The 18,081-nt window shown below is 43.7% G+C and overlaps 1 protein-coding gene across 2 annotated transcripts in view; it reads right to left on the bottom strand.

Moving 5' to 3' along the window:
* Window positions 1-15,113, bottom strand: part of HECA (hdc homolog, cell cycle regulator) — a 50,856-nt gene extending 35,743 nt beyond the window's left edge. Inside the window, exon 1 of one of the 2 annotated variants that reach the window (XM_079780242.1) lies at window positions 14,527-15,113. In XM_079780242.1, coding sequence (XP_079636368.1) covers window positions 14,527-14,815 — 289 coding nt within the window. In that variant the 5' untranslated portion in view covers window positions 14,816-15,113. Of the gene's footprint in view, window positions 1-13,465; window positions 13,706-14,526 lie in introns of those variants that run through there. The other variant, XM_079780243.1, reaches the window with a different exon arrangement.
* Window positions 15,114-18,081: the final 2,968 nt, after the last annotated feature.

Genomic DNA, 18,081 nt, shown 5'->3' with positions numbered 1-18,081 from the left:
TTGATGGACCTCTAGCCAGGCTCACCAAGAAGCAAAGAGAGAGGACCCAAATAAACAAAATCAGAAATGAAAGAGGTGAAATAACAACAGACCCCGCTGAGATACAAAGGATTGTTACAAAATACTACGAACAACTCTATTCCAACAAACTGGACAATCTGGAGGAAATGGACATATTCCTAGAAAAATATAACCTTCCAAAAATCAATCAAGAAGAATCTAAACAGCTCAATAGGCCAATAACTATGGACGAAATTGAAGCAGTCATCAAAAAGCTTCCCGCAAACAAAAGCCCGGGGCCAGATGGCTTCACAGGAGAGTTTTACCAAACATTCAAGGAAGAACTTAAACCTATCCTCCTCAGACTATTCCAAAAAATTCAAGTGGAAGGCACACTTCCAAGCTCCTTCTATGAAGCCAGCATCACCCTAATACCAAAACCAGATAAAGACAACACAATGAAAGAGAATTACAGACCAATATCCCTCATGAACATAGATGCCAAAATCCTCAACAAAATTCTAGCAAATCGGCTCCAGCAGTACATCAGAAAGATCATACACCATGACCAAGTAGGATTTATCCCAGGAATGCAAGGATGGTACAATATCCGCAAATCAATAAACGTGATACATCACATAAACAAATTGAAAGATAAAAATCACATAGTCATATCAATTGATGCAGAGAAAGCATTTGACAAAATCCAACACCCTTTCTTGATAAAAGCTCTCAACAAGGTGGGAATAGATGGCTCATACCTCAACATAATAAAAGCTATATATGATAAACCCACAGCAAACATCATACTCAATGGACAAAAACTAAAGACATTTCCCCTAAGAACAGGAACAAGACAGGGATGCCCACTCTCACCACTCCTGTTTGACATAGTACTGGAAGTATTAGCCATTGCAATTAGACAAGAAGAAGAAATAAAAGGCATCCAGATTGGAAAAGAACAAGTAAAGCTGTCTTTATTTGCAGACGACATGATATTGTACATAAAAAATCCGAAAGACTCCGTCAAAAAACTCATAGACTTAATAAATGAATTCGGCAATGTAGCAGGATACAAAATTAACGCCAAGAAATCTATGGCCTTTCTATACACCAATAGTGAACTTACAGACAGAGAGACTAAAAAGGCAATCCCATTTACCATCGCACCAAAAAAATTAAGATACCTAGGAATAAACTTAACTAAGGAGGTAAAAGACCTATACACGGAAAACTACAGGACACTGAAAAAAGAGATAGAGGAAGACGTAAACAGATGGAAGAACATACCATGTTCATGGATCGGTAGAATCAACATCATTAAAATGTCCATACTACCCAAAGCAATCTATAGATTCAATGCACTCCCCATTAAAATACCAACGGCATATTTCACAGACCTTGAAAGAACTCTCCAAAAATTCATCTGGAATAAAAAAAGACCCCGAATAGCCACAGCAATCCTGAGAAAGAAGAATAAAGTAGGAGGGATCTCAATACCAGATTTCAAGCTGTATTACAAAGCCACTGTTCTCAAAACAGCCTGGTACTGGCACAAGAACAGACATATAGATCAATGGAACAGAATAGAGAATCCAGATATTGACCCAAACCACTATGCTCAATTAATATTTGACAAAGGAGGCATGAACATACAATGGAATAAAGACAGTCTCTTCAATAAACGGTGTTGGGAAAATTGGACAGATACATGCAAAAAAATGAAGCTTGATCACCAACTTACGCCATACACAAAAATAAACTCAAAATGGATACAGGACTTAAACATAAGACGGGAAACCATAAAAATACTAGAGCAATCCACAGGCAGCAAAATGTCAGACATATGCCAAAAGAAATTCTTCACTGACACTGCCCCTAGGGCAATGGAAGCTAAAGAGAAAATTAACAAATGGGACTACATCAAAATAAAAAGCTTTTTCACAGCAAAAGAAACCATCAACAAAACAACAAGAAGGCCCACTGCATGGGAGAACATATTTGCAAATGGCATCACTGATAAAGGTTTAATCTCCAACATCTACAGGCAGCTTATACAACTTAATAAAAGGAAGATAAATGATCCAATAAAAAAATGGGCAACAGACCTAAATAGAATCTTTTCAAAAGAAGACAGAAGGAAGGCCAAGAGACACATGAAAACATGCTCAACGTCACTAATTATCCGAGAGATGCAAATCAAAACAACAATGCGGTACCATCTCACACCTGTCAGAATGGCTATCATCAACAAATCAACAAACGACAAGTGTTGGCGAGGATGCGGAGAAAAAGGAACCCTCGTGCACTGCTGGTGGGATTGCAGACTGGTGCAGCCACTGTGGAGAACAGTATGGAGTTTCCTCAAAAAACTGAAAATGGAACTCCCATTTGACCCAGTAATCCCACTCCTGGGAATATATCCGAAGAAACTAGAAACACCAATTAGAAAGGATATATGCACCCCTATGTTCATAGCAGCGCAATTCACCATAGCTAAGATTTGGAAACAGCCTAGGTGCCCGTCAGCAGATGACTGGATCAGAAAACTGTGGTACATCTACACAATGGAATACTATGCTGCCATAAAAAAGAAGGAATTCTCATCATTTGCAGCAACCTGGGAGGAATTGGAGAACATTATGTTAAGTGAAATAAGTCAGTCAATGAAAGAAAAATACCACATGATCTCACTCATTTATGGATAATAAAGAACATTATAAACTTGAACAAAAAGATAGATACAGAGACAGTAAAGCATCAAACAGACTGTCAAATTACAAGGGGAAGGTTAGGGAGAGGTGGGGGAGATAAGAGATCAATCAAAGGACTTGTATGCATGCATATAAGCATAACCAATGGATGCAAAACTCTGGGGGGTGGGGGCATATATGGGAGTGGGGTGTGGGGAGGGCAATGGTAAGATATGTACACATATAATACCTTAATAAAAAAAATTGGAAAAAAAAAAAAAAAAAAAAAAAGGAGGTCACGGGCAAGTTAGCCTACAAGAGGCCTCCGTTTGCAGCTTGGCTGTTGAGAAGAAGTGATAAGGAAATAATGGGCCTTTATGTAAAAGTTTCAAAGTCCTTGGAACTGGCTGGAATAAAAACTTCAAGGGATTTTAGAAATGTACAGAAAGTGATAGGTGTTGAGCACTGAAGCTCGGCTGTCAATTGGTCAGTAGTGGTCAGGGAAGCTGAGGGTCAAGAGGTCAGAGAGGGTGGCAGGAGTTGCAACCAACTCTGTGAAAGAGCCTCTAAAATTAAATACAAAAAGGAAACAGACCCTCACAAGTGTAACAGCATTACTGTGCACTGATGCCCAAGGGAGCGCAGTCACGAATGGTATGCCATGCCCAACCACTTTTCCCTACAAGCAATTTCATAGACAACTTGCTGCCCTCTCCCCTATCTTCCTCTGGAAGTTCTCTCTCTATGTGGATGTTCTGTGATCATACAAAACTGTAACATTTCTAATGAATGAAAACATCTTAAACAGCAAAAATACAAGCCATAAAACAGGGGGAAATGTACCTCAAAAAGAATCCTGAATATACAAAGACCGATGCAGATCAGTAAGAACCCAAATATCCCATTAGTGAAATGGGCAAAAAACACAAACAGAAATAAATGCAAATGAGCAGTATACATAAAATCCAACAGATACAAATAAAATTAACAAGAGGAGGGGGATTTTTTCATCCATCCAAAAACGGTTAAAATCCATGCTGAGGAGTGTGAAGAAAGGAGCACTCCGTGCTGGGCCAGTGTTGGCATAAAGAGGTTAAACCCCTTCTGGAGAATGGGTTGGCCAGGTGCACCCAAGCCTGAAAAACCACAGGCCTTGTGATCAGCGGTCCCACTTGGAGGACTTTAGCCTAATGAAGATAATCAGTTCTCAGCTATGAAATGTGACCCGTTCAGAACAGAAAGTGCCCCTTACAAGAGCAGAAGTCCTATCATGAGAAGGAATCAGATCATGAGTATACAAGGTGTGGGCAAAGTGCTTCCTTGCTCGGGTGTTTTCTTGTTTTACAAATTTAAATTTCAGTTCCAGTGTCAAAATGATAAGCATGAGACCTTTCAAAAGTACTTTAAATGGCTCTATTGCTTCCTTGGCTGTTTTACACTGAATTTAAGTCCTCTACTTAAAAACTTCTTATTTTATGCACATGTGCGTGTCAGTCAAGACGAATCCAACATCAAAGAGGATCCAACTGTGGCATCGGGCCACATCTCCCTGACCCAATGGGCCTTCGCTGCAGAAGAGACGGCCGTCTCGGGAGCTTAGTGTCCTCGTCCTCAAACCTAGACTGCAGACTGCTATGTGTCACACCTGGCCTCAGTAAGCTCCCAATAAAGGGCAATGGTAGTACCAGCATCGTTCCTATCACTGGGAATGGTCACTTCTTTATTTTGATTCTATGGGTTGTGAAGCTCCAACACACCTACCACCCAGGAATCTAACCTCTTTGGCTTCTGTACAGCAAAACCTCACCTGGACCGCTAAAACTGAAGGCCTAATAGAGTCGGACCACATCACTACAGGGCATACGTTACGGCAGTGTATAAGTGCTGCCGGATAAGAAGAGATCTGAGGAGCTGGAAGCCAACTGGAAGAACTCTTGGAGCTGCCTCATGTTAGGCGTGCACGTTCTTGCCTCCACCACTGGAGGACACTTCCTATTCTCAATGCCAGGCTCTCTCCATGGCTTCTGGCACGTTGTATGTGTTCATTAACAACCGTCACCAACCATCCCAGGCTCAGTCTCAGATTACAAACTGCACCTGCTGCCAATCAAAAATAGCCAGAACTTGCTTCTGTACATTCCCCAGTTTGTTTCCATTTCTGCCCAGACATTGAGTTTTGTCAGGCATAATAAGGAGAATGTCACTTTAATAATAAGAATTTGTGTTATAACAGAGTTCTACTAAAAATTATACTGAAATAACCATTACATTTAGGAGTGCTGATTTAGAAACCTAAAATAGATGGTGATTCAGTTTCAGCATCAATGTCAAAAGATTCTCCTGAGTGCTTTAACTTGAAGAGACATGAGGTAAAGCATCAACAAACTTGGACTTACCCTTAGGGCAAAATATACATTTTAAATTTAGCAAATATCTCCTTGACTCATATGAGCAATTGGATATCCTACTAACTTTTGTCTAAATTCATCCTCTTTATCAGCTTTATAAAGTCATATGCCTTAAGGCTCTCTATTTCTAATAAATTTCCAATGAAATGAAAAATAGAAATCCTGAACTATGATACTATCTTTTGCTATCTCACTATCTATAATTGCTATTATAGGGGTAACATGATTTGAGTTGCAATATATTTTGATGGGGTCCAGAGTATGCCACTGTGGCCTAAAAACTATTTTGAGCTGAAGGCATTTGAGTTCCTGAAATCTTCTATCTGCCAAAAAGAAAGGCCTCTCAAAAGAACTCAATTGTCATAAATCCCCTCTGTAGAAGCAACCAGGGGAGACGGACTCTTATCACCAGAGATAAGTCTCCACACCACACTGAAACGCACATTGTCACAAAACTGTCATATCTCCCAGCTATTCTCTTAGAACCATTTGTCTTTCCAAAAAGTTATTTGTTTTCCTAAAGGTGTCCTTTCTCTCCGTCCCCTTCTATTATGAGGTCATTTGTTTCCCCCGTTAAGTGCCCTTCTCCCCTCCCCTCCTCCTATGAAGATGGTATATAAGCCGCAAATTCTAACCCCTAGCCCCTATGAGTCACATTTTTTTTCTGTGATTAAATGTGACTTTTCTCTCTGCAATCTATCTTTTGTCAGTTTAATTTACAGGCCTCCAAATACTGAACCTAAAAGGGTAGAGAAAAAGTTTTTCTTCTCTGACAATTTAAACCTGTGAAATACACTGTATTATGAGTATATATGAGAACGATACTAACTTTCTTATTGATTACAGTCTAAACAATTACATGATTAACATTTAACACTTCCTCTTTATGTCTTCCTCTTTCCTCGCTTTTCTTTAAACTTCCTCTTAATCTTTGTTTCTAACTTTAATTTCTACAACTGTTTTCAAATATTATCCTCATAAGTATAATTTAGCAGAAATCATTTGTTTTCCCTTTCTACTCCTGATAAATCAGAACATACCATTATTAAGTAATACAAATGCTACTCACTTTTTGTCAGTTTATAAAAACCTCTCAAGTACAATCAAGCTAAAACATCATGTTGATTAAATAAAGCCAGTTGCTACTTCACCAATTACTGAAAACCGGAAGCGTTCTGAAACACAGAATTGAAACAGACATACAGTCACTTTGTACAAAACAACATCCCCCCCACCACCACCTCATAAGAGTGTATTGTTTTAAAACTGATTTGATGATGATAAAAGCAAAATGACAAACCAAGATAATTAGTCCAACCTGGCACAGAGATATACACTTTGCACCCAAGTATGAAAAATAAACCACAGGGACAGCCCTACCCGCCCCCAGAGAAAAGCCTTTCTGTGCTCCTGGCCCCAACCCCGCCCTTGGTTCTCTGAAGTTAACCTCAATTAGCTAACCTCCTATGGCTGGGAAGCACAGGGGTGCTGGTGCCCACAACTAAGACACACTTTGCACACAGCCGCCTTGGGAGACACGGTCACCCTGCTGTGCAAAAACAGCAGGATGTGCAACCTGCCTACTGCTTTACTGAAAAACCACAATCAAGGGCCCATGGCAGGCTGGACTGCCGATCCTTGACTAGCTTGCCAACAATCTATGTTTATTTCCTTTTGCGGATTCCACCGACCTTGTCCCTGCTGACATACCTCAGGGGTAGTTCTGCACTGGCTACAGAACATCCAGAGTTGACTGCCTGGCTCCCTCCCTTTCCATCCTCGGGTCCTACCTTGAACCAGCCACAAACTCCTGGCAGCAACCAGAACTCAAAAGCTCTTTCCCATCGCCCTCCTGATTGAAATATCCTTCCTCTGTTTTCAGAGCTAACTGCTTCTCTTCCTGCAAGACTCAGCTCAACTGTCCCTCCGCCAGGAAACGAATTATTTTTTCCCACTGGGCACCCGTAGCACATTATCGTGGCTCCGGTGTTCACATACATGTCTCTATCCCAGCTTCACCAAGAGCCTGCGGGGGGTGCAGATTCTGATACTCACAAGTACAATTCAACATTATGCTTCCAGTCATAGAAGATAGTAAGCACAAAATAAATGTTTAGTAAGTGGATGAGTGCATAGATGAACAAAACCATGAATAAGCAAACAAAGGAACAAGTAAATCAGTGAATGAATTATTCTAACTGTTGCCTGGAGAAGAGAGGGCATTAGTAAGCTCTGGCGGATCCCTAAGGAACACACAGAGCTCCTTAACTCCTTTCAGCTACTTTTCAACTCCACGTGCTCATTTCACTTCTCCACATCTTCACACTTAATCCAATCCCCACATTTAATCCAATATTTTACCACCTCAGAAGATCCTGCCTTTATTACATAGCTGCCCTTGTGTAGTACATGTAATTACCTACTTGCACTTGTTGCTATAAAGGCTCCCAACGATGCCCAAAACCCCAGGCCCAGTTCTTTTGTCCTAGTAACCCCAGAGCCTAACACGTGCCTGACAAATAGCAGGCACTCAACATATACAAGATGGATAAGTGACTGAATGAAGAAGTGAAGATGTAACAATTCTCACACTTTGCGTTTTACTTTTTCTTTTCTTAATTAAATAAATCTGATTTTTCCAGGTAAACTATGATCAGAGAAAGATAGTGAGGAAAGAACAGATCATTTGTAATTAAATCAGTACTTGAATAAAAACTTGTATATGCCAGTCCTTTTCTCTAATAGTCACAGATCCTTCACCACCACCTTATTGTCTCAGTGTCGGTTCTCAAGAGCATCACAGTTTAACAGCTTTTGTTATTGAATAAGGTTGAAAAAAATCATAAAATTTATAAAGCTATTGTTGACAGTAACCATATCTTTCAGGCCCTGTGCCAAGATTTTTCACATATATTTTTCATAATCTTCAAAAGCACTCCAAAAGGCTGCATTTGAAAATGGAAACCAAAAAAGATCAAGTAATTTGCCCCAAAGTAACATTGCTAGTAAGTTGTAGCACTTATAAATAAGGTTTACACCCAGGTCAGTTCAAGACACATGCTTTTTGACTAAAACTTTAAAAATGCTCAGCCTTACTTCTGAAGATTAGAATAATGGTACAAACAGGATTTCAAAGCCTATGCTTTTATCTTCACTACCTAAGACCACCTGCTAAAATATCATTCAGCATTATTAAATATTCTGTTGAATCTGTTAACCACCAAATCACTAACGAGCACTTAAGTCCCCAGCAGAAATCAATAAAGGCTTGGAAAATCCCCCTAAGTGTGGCAGCAGCTGCTCCAGGCTGTCAGTCCAATGAGGCCCGCCTATTGCTGAGACATTCTGGGGTACTAGCATTCTCCAGCATGCCTTTAGAACCAGGGATTGGTGCGGCCATGAGCAAAGGGCACTCTGACCACAGCAGGGTCAAACTGGTACAACCTTTCTATAGGGCAATCTGTCAGCATGTTTTAAAAGTCTTAACAATATGCATAACCTTTGACATAGCAAGTCCACAGGTAAGAATTTATCCTAAGGAAGTAATTGGATAATGCCCAGAGATCAAACAAGAGCAGAACCTAAAGATCAAACAATAGCAGAATGATCAAATGCAGACATATGATGACACATTATGCATGTACCTCGGTTGTAGGCTCCATGTGGGTGAGTGCAAGAGGCAACCAATAGATGTGCTTCTCTCACATCGATGTTTCTCTCTCTGTGTCTCTCCCCCTCCCTTCCACTCGCTCTAAAAATCAATGAAAAAATATCCTCAGGTGAGGATTAACAAGAAAAAAAAAGTGGTGACACACCAGTAAATTTCTGGCTCTGCTAAAATGCCCACAAAACATTGTATGTGTAAAAAGCAGATTATCCTATATAATAAAAGCCCAGTGACCGAACAGCAGAACGACCAGAACAACCAGTCAACCAGTCACTATGACACACACTGACCACCAGGGGGCAGACGCTCAACACAGGAGCTGCCTCCTGGTGGTCAGTGCGCTCCCACAGTGGGAGCACTGCTCAGCTAACCAGGATGAGCAGCTACTCCACTCCACAGTGAGCTGATCCCCGCAGGCCACGCCCCCACCAGTGCACGAGTCCTGTGCACCAGGCCTCTAGTAAAATATATGATCCTCTTTTTTCAAAAACTGTAAGAACAAAAATTTTAAGGCTACAAGAATATATATCAAAACGTTAACAATGGTGATCTAACTGGTGGGATTATGTGTTTGACTACAAAGTAAAAAAGAACTTTGCCTAGCTTCTTTATTTTTTTTTAATTTTCTTCTATAATGCCCATTTTATGATAAAATAATGAAATGACAAAATATCTTTAATTGAATCAATCCCTTAAAAATATTAAAGAGTTGTTGATCAAAATCAATCAGGACAGTTCTTTCCCCCTAAAATTTTCCTTTCGGTACCTTCAAGTCCTTTAAATTGCTCAGAGGAGGATTAAGCTGCAGAGAGTTCCCAGTTTTATCTCCTGTTTTCAGTTTTTTACAGATAATATATATTCTTGGACTTGAAGGAAAGCTAACATCAAAGGTTTAGTTTCTAGAATTTAAGCTCAGGTCCTGCAACAAGTAAAGAGAGAAAGAGTAAGGGCTGTGCATAAAACACCATTAGCAAAGCACAGAATAGTTCTTACTACAATCAACAAAGTGCACAAGATGAATCTTTGATGAATTAGTCAATATTTTCTACCAATGCCCATTACAAAGGTGGATTTCAAAGACAAGATCTAAAAGTAGCAGATATTTTCAAGATCCAACAAAAGTAAATTCCAGATAAGGCAAGAAAATGTCTTCCAAGACCACAATGGTGGTCTACATACTTTACACCCTCAATAAATATTCCTTGGTTAGAAAATAAACAGAAAGCAAACATTCCTCATTTTCCTTTCAATAGATATAGGCCTACGTAGGCCAAAAACACAAATATTGTCTGTAGGGGACAGGTGGTGCTCTAAAAATCTATTTGTAAACAGATGGATGGAATTCAGAACACATATTCCCATCAGAACAATGTTATGGTGGTTGGTAACTCCCAACCTGGCCCAGGAAGCCTATTTAGTCGTGGGAACCACCCCACACCTGTGTTTCCGGCGAACGGCGCTAAGTGAGGAAACCCATAATGCTAGGGAGTAAGAGAGGCTCTCCATTCAGTCCCTCTCCACAGAGGCTCTCCAGCGAAGAGACCTCTTCAGGTCAGACCCTCTCCCTGGGGCTGCCCAGGTCCAAAGAGCCAGTCAGTAGGGGAGGGGAGGTTTGAAGGCCCTGCCCCCATGCCGCCAGGTTAGATAGCTCTGCAGGGCCATCCAGCTCCAGAGCTCCATTATCACTGCATCACAGTTCAAGTCCTCCCGCCGCCCTGCTCCCCTCACTCCGCCATTAGTAATGATGCCAAGAGCAGCCGCAGGAAACCTCCTGCACGTCAATCTCCATCTCAGAGACTATTTCCAGGACCTAAGACAAACAGCTAACATTTAGTAAGCTCATTTTATAACTCAGACACTGTTTATAAACATACATACTTACATGTAAATATGTAATATGTATTACTTACATAGTAGGTAAATACAGATAGGTATCTTACTGTATAAGTATGGATAGGCACTATAATCCCAGTTTAAATATGCAGAAACTAAGGCTCACAGAAGACAAATGACTTATTCTAGACCACGTGGTAAGTAATTTGAGGAGCCGGGATGTGAATCTAGGTCTACCCAATGCAAAGCCAATCACTATATAAACTAATTCCATTTCCTAGAAAGAGTGGTTAAATGAGTTGAGGCAGACTCAGCAGGCCAGGGGTTATGGTGGCAGTCAGGAGTGAGTGGTAAATCATGGCCATTCAGAAAACAGAAACTTCTAAAAGGACTTGGGATCCAGGCCCACTGAAAATGGGAAATTATGATCAAGGGTTCATATAATTTTAGGCCTGAAGCAAAAAAATAAATAAAAAATGGAGGTCTAATGGAACTAGAATTCCCGAATGAAACTGCATAGTCATAATCAACTGTGTGATTACTACATCCTAAAAATGATAATTGGCAAATCTTGTCCACCTACAATCAAAGTATGTGCAGACAGATGTTTACTATGTAGGAGGATAGTGCTTCCACATCTTTTACTACAATCCCTGCAAAAAGCTTCATAAACATAAATGAACAGTATCTAAAAATGTACCAATAGCCCTGGCTTATTGGTTGAAGTGTTGCCCACTACACCAAAGGGTTGAGGGTTCAATTCCCTGTTAGGGCACATACCCAGGTTGTGGGCTCTATCCCCAGTTGGGGTGCATATGGAAGGCAATTGATGTTTCTCTCTCATATCGATGTTCTCTCTCTCTCCCTTTTTCTCCCTCTGAAATCAATGAAAGCATATCATCCCATGCGGATTAAAATAAATAAATATACAAATGTATTAATAAATTTCTTATTGGGATACAAAAATCCTTACTATTAATATTCAACTTACCCAAGATGGAAAATTGCAGCAGTCCAACTTCTTCAACTACAACCAGACCAAACTTCCCTAAGCTTTCCCTAGCTAATAATCTGCTTTTCTAGGATAAGTAGTTATTTATACCTACTGACAAACAGTGAGTAACTAATATTACCCTGCCCTGGTGGCCACACTGCCCAGGAAGACATGAAACCATTCTATAAACTCTAAACAACTACAAATAAATATTATTAACTTCTAGTGAAGTCATTACGTCTGTATGCTTGCAATGCAGATCACAACGGACTCAAACAGTGAGAATAAACCTTCTAAAGTTTAATAGAATATAGATTTACTACATCCTTGGGAAAATTGTTTGATTTGTAATATTCATAATCACAAAATCTAATATAAATCACAATTAAGTAAAAAAACTTGCTACTTAGAAATACCATAATAGTCCCATTAGCCCGGCTAGTATTGCTCAGTGGTTGAGCGTCAACCTATGAACCAGGAGGTCATGCTCCAACTCCCTGTCAGGGCACAGGCACAGGTTGCCAGCTCGATCCCCAGTGGGGGAGCTGCCGATCAATGAATGATTCTTGCTCTCTTCCTTCCTCTCTGAAATCAATAAAAATATATCTCTTAAAAAATAGTCCCATTAATATCCTTTTAAAAATCAAAATAATTGGGCCTTATCAGTTGATTTTGAGAGTTGGCACATACCTTTTTGCCCCTTCCTTTAAAAATTCACCAATGCTACTTCTCCCACCCCTACGTAGTAATGCACAGCTTTAAATGGTAAAATGAAAAGCATCTGCAATTTCCTTATTTATCCATTTTGCACACAGGTCTCAGCATCCAAGTTCAGTTCTTATCAACTGCAGTAAGAGTTCTTCGAATGAAGGTGGATCATTCACTGAGATCCCACACCGTGTCAGCACCAAGAATCTGGGGTCATAAAATTCAGCAGACAGTTCTAATACAAGTTAAGTTTGTAGCTTCTCTAACCCTGAGTGTGGCAATGTTTAGCCCATTTCTTCCCTTTTCCCCCCTACTCAATTAATGAAACAAGTTCCAAATCAGAAATACGTACCTTCGCATAGATATACACAGAACTGCTAAATGTACCTGCTTCTGCCATTTCAGAGGAGAGTCAATAGGGACATCACAACCAGATGGTTTACAAATGAGGAGATACCACCGGCCTAAGAACAAAATTTCCTCACACCACCACAAAGTGGTCTAAATCTTTTGGACAAAGAAGAAAAGGAAATAGCTAATGTGAAGCTTCCAAAAAGACAAAAACAGCAAAAAGGCAAGCCACAACCACCCCCAGAATAGGCATGCAAGCTCCCTGAGGACCAGGAGGCCCTCTCCCTTGATCACCACTGTCTCCTTTAATACTTAACCTTGCACTTGTAACCGCAAGGGCTTAGTCTTTTTTGAATGAATGAATGAATGAATGAATGACTGCGATCATTGTTTATCACTTACTTTTCTTGAGGAACTTGACTACAGCTCTTACCAAAGTAACAAGCCTTTAAAACGACAAGAACTAGGGGTGGGGTGGAGAAAGGACACTTTGAGCCTCACAATAAGCCTCTGAGGGGGACAATATAATCAGTATACTTCTTTTTTTTTTTTTATTTTACAGGCAAGGAAATTGAGGTTCAGAAAGACTGACCTTCCCAAGATGACCAAGTTCTAAATGGCTGAGCCAGGAGTCTGCCTCCCTCCCCCTCTGTCACATCAAAACCAAAATGAAGTTTAGAGCCAGGAAAACAACAGGACATGGAGAAGACAGTCTGGCCAAATGCTGTCGTATCTAAACATTCACATAGGCGGTTAAATCGGGGAAACTTCCTATGTCCATATTGCAGAGACACAGCCCAACGAGGCCTACCGTTCTGTGTCCAACCCGCAACACGTCCCTGTGGGTTTCTTCTAAGGGCAGGTGCCCCGTTTTTTAAAAAGTGACTGATGTACACGTAAAGAATGGATTCAAAAACCGGAAAGCTACAAGTCAAAAGCCAGCAATCAAGATCTTCATCTTCTTCCATTCCAAGCTACCTATATATTCCCTTCCCCGAAAACCTGGCTGACCACAGGCATTCCAAGGAACTGTCCAAGTCAGTGGAGCGCTCGCACCCTCCGGCAAGACCTTGTCTGCGCAGTGACATCAGCAGCCCTGCCACATCTTCCCTGTTCTGTCTGCGCCCCTCCAAAGGTGCACTCGGGCACTGCCTCCGAGTGGCAGGCTTCCTTCTCAAAACGCGAAGCAGAATTAAATACATAGTGGATATTTTTTTAAACTCAGGGCTGAGAACGGAAGTCAAGTTCAGATTCTCTTCCTTCCTCAAGCGAGCAACAGGATTACAGAGCACCACACACACACACACACACACACACACACACACACGCACGCCCTACAGTAAAAATGCCTCTGTGGCCGCTTCACCTGTGGCCACGGCACAGCCAGCCCGGATTTGCTGGGATTTTTAGGGCTCTTCCCTCGGGCGGGGGACGAGGGGAGCGCGGGGAAGAACGCACTGGTGCCTAAGTTTTCAATCGGGTCCTTCTTCTCAACTTGGGCCGCTCTTCCCCCTCCCTCTCCCCCTCCGGCCCGGGCGCACACACTCGGCTCGGCGAGCGCGGGCACCACGGAGCAGGGCCCGAGGGTAGCGCTGCCGCGGACGGGCACCCGGGCGCCCCACGCAGTCCGGGGCGCAGGCTGCCAGGGCGCGCGACCCGGGGCGCGGCGCGGACGGCGAGCCGGGGCCGCAGATCCGCCGCCGCCGTCAGGCGTGGGGTCCGGGCCGGGGCCGCCGCGGCGGGGCGGAGGGGCGGGGTGCGCACTTCCTGACTCTCGCATTGTCCACGCATCGCCCGCGCCGCCCGCCGCCCCGCCACCGCGCCGTCCCCGTCGGGGAGGAAGTTGGCGCCCGCCCCGTCGCCCCGTCTTACCGTTCTTGCAGTCGCCCGCGGCTGCAGCTCCCGCGGCGGCGGCGGCGGCGTTGGCGGCGGCGGCGTTGGCGGCGCCCGTCCCCGCGCCTCCGGTGCCCGCCGCGCCTCCGGTGCCCGGGGAGCCCGCCGCCGCCGCTCCGCAGCCCGCCGCCGCCGCCAGGGCCCCCCCGGCCGCCGCGCCCGCCGCGCCCGCCGCTGCCAGGGCTCCGGCTCCATTTTCCTGCTCGTCCCCGCTGCTGTTGGCGCGTTTGTTTTTGCGTCCGCCTTTACTGTTTTTGGGGTTGGGCATCTCGGGAGCGTCCAGGCGCCCGGTGCCAGCGAAGGCGGCTCCCCGCGGCGCGGCCGCTCGGGACCCGGAGCGCTGACGGCTCCGGGACGGAGAGAACGGAGGGCGCGGGCCGGCGGCTCCTCCAGCACCCGTCTAACCGCGCGGCCCGCGCCGCGCCATCCCGCCGCCGCGCCCTGCCCGGCTTCCAGGAGCCGGCGCGCGGCACCAAGGCTCGCAGCCGCGCGGGCGCCGCGGGTTCGGGGCGCGAGCGAGACGCTCGCGGGCAGGAGGGAAAAGGCGGGTCTCCGGCTTGTTTTGATTCGGCTTCGCTGACACGCTCTGGCCCCGCCCCGCCCGTGACGTCACTGGGGACTCGGCCTGGCCGCGCCCCGCAGGTGACCTCACGGCGGACCGGCCCGCCCGCGTGACATCACGCCCCGCGCTGAGTCGGCCACCTTCAAGTGACGTCATCCTGGCGCTCTCAGCCCTGGGCCCCGCAGCTCCCGGGAGCCCCGGAACCGCCCTTCCTGAAATGGCCCGGATCGCCAGGCTGATGGCATCTGAAGGTATTCGGTGGCCTCCTGACTTCCATGTAATGGAAGCTTAGCGCACCATGGTTCGGAAAAATAGGCGGGTGGGTAGAACAGGAACGGAAAACAAAGGATTTCAGATTTTGGATTAATAATCCATTAAAAGGCGTTGCCATTCAGGAACAGCCTTCGATTCAATACTTGCAGAAATAGGGTTGAATTTCTAGACACTGGCAGTGAACTGCAGGGTCCCTGAAGCCATCACAGACTAGTGGGTGGTGATAGTCATTCACACAGGACTCGCCATCCCAGGATGTAACTAAATGTTGCCTGTGACCTAGAAGCAGGCCCTACTTGGGGGATACCCAATAAGCCTGCGGATAGGACTGAGTTGTCCTGAGAGATAGGTGGCCACGTTGTGAGCAGGCAGAGATTAGAGGGTGACACCTGTGATGAGAGGCAATGACCTAAGGGCAGGAGACCCTTGGGAAGACTTGCACATGGTCTTTTTCTGCAACTCTTTTCTAGCTTTTTGCATATCAGCTCCTTCCCACCCCCAGGGTCCCAACTCCAACATGTCACTTCCTTCAGAGTGATATAACTGAGGAGCCTTCTGAGAAGAGCTATCAGAAGTATCACCTACTTTATTTCCCTCATGCATCTCTAATTATTCTGTCATTTTATATGTTTACTTATTTTCTATCTCCTCGCTCAAATGAAAGCTCCATAGTGTAGGAGATTTTTTTCTGTCTCGAGCACCTAATGAAACAGCTAGCATATATTTGTTGAATGTATGCATTAGGTTTTTTCCCCATGAACTGTGGAGGGAAAACTATGTTAGCTGACAATGTACAGTTTTCCCCACCTATAGTGGGATCTTTAATTAACCCAGCTTTTCAGTAAAGGCTCTGTGACTGTGTTCCAAACATATAGAGACAGGCAGGGGAGAGTACCCATGCTCACCTAAGCAGGGATTCCAATAGGGAACTCTAGGCATTCATTGCAGAGTCCATAGCAGAGCCTGGAGCTGCAGGGAGGAGTGCTGGATACTCAGGAGCAATTGCTGGTTGGATATTTTGTGCCTATATTTTCAAGTCTACTCCCCCACCGCCCCCCCTGACATCCTCTAAGCACTAGGAGAGCCAGGATGGTATCTAGCCTTCTAACCAGTGGTCGGCAAACCACGGCTCACGAGCCACATGCGGCTCTTTGGCCCCTTGAGTGTGGCTCTTCCACAAAATACCACAGCCTGGATAAGTCTATTTTGAAGAAGTGGCGTTAGAAGAAGTTGAAGTTTAGAAAATTTGGCTCTCAAAATAAATTTCAATCGTTGTACTGTTGATATTTGGCTCTGTTGACTAATGAGTTTGCCGACCACTGTTCTAACCAACTGTGGAGCCACAGTAAGTGTCCAATGAAATTTTGTTTAATGGAGAATGCTTGAAGCATTCTTCTTCTGGCTACATTTTTCTAAACCTTAAAGTCTCAGCTAAATCACTGATTCTCTAGGAAGTCTTCTCTGAAATCCCAAAGCTAGATTTGTCCCTATGTGCACCCTGTACCTTCCCCACCAGCTTGCATACATGGTATCGAAATTGCCTATTTACTTGTCTCTGGGCTCCCACTAGACTACAAGTGTGGTGATGGCAGAAACTGTCTGTCTCAGTTGCCATTGTATCCTTGGTACCTAGCACAGCACATATGGTACACAGTAGGTATTTAATAAATGCATGACAAATACATCAATAAATAAATGGACAATGCTTTGAAGGTAGATGCAGCAGAATTTGGTGGCCACTTGAATATGAAAGATGACAGAGAGAGTGAAGTCAAGAAATTCTGAAAACTGGAGGAAATGATGGTTGTTAATTAAATGGAGACTTGGGGAGGGGACCGTATGAGTAGGAACTGTGGACAAAGATAATGAGTTCAGACTTTAGCTTAATTTCATTACTGCTATCCCTCACTAGAGGTAGCTGAGAGATCTTAAAATCTTTTGATGACTTTGGCTTTGGCCTTTCTTCTTTTGTTTTACTTGTCTTTTTTTTTTTTAAGTGGTGAGGATGAAGAAGCTTAGGTTAAGAAAATTGAGATAATTATTTTCTTGAATAAGCACATTGCTGTCATGCCATATTGGATCAGAGTAATTGTGCATGTACCCTGCAGACAGACATTCACACCAGCTGCCTCCCACCTCTACATAACTGAGACTTATGAATTGGAAACTTTCCCACAAAAATATCACAATTGGCTCAAAGCTCACAGACAGACAGACAGTTGCTGTTCTTGTTCACTGTGTGAGCTATCCCCTTCTCATTCAAACTGAAACAAAATGAAAGGAGAAGGGGAAGCTGGGTCACTTCTTCATGCTCAACCATGTATTCTATTTTTAGCCTTAGTCAAAAGTTCCGATTTATTGTTACAAAAAAAAAAATTCCTAAAATCAGGATGTTAGAAACAAGATTTAAGTGGGGTTAAAGGATTCCACTTCCTACTTTCATACACCATGTGGAATTTCACCCCTTTATCTTCCTCCTTTCCGCCCCTCCCCCATTTCTAAAGGAGAGCGGAGGAGAGAGAGAGAGAGAGAGAGAGAGAGAGAGAGAGAGAGAGAGAGAGGAGAGAGAGAGAGAGAGAGAGAGAGAGAGAGAGGAGAGAGAGAGAGAGAGAGAGAGAGAGAGAGAGAGAGAGAGAGAGAGAGAGACGAGAACCTACCTAAAGAGAAAGATGGAAAACGATGACAGAAAGCCCTCCCCT

This window comes from Cnephaeus nilssonii (assembly GCF_951640355.1).
Source record: "Cnephaeus nilssonii genome assembly, chromosome: 9".
Classification (NCBI taxonomy): domain Eukaryota; kingdom Metazoa; phylum Chordata; class Mammalia; order Chiroptera; family Vespertilionidae; genus Cnephaeus; species Cnephaeus nilssonii.
The sequence above is the reverse complement of the archived record's forward strand: the minus strand, read 5'-3'. Positions and strand labels throughout refer to the sequence as shown.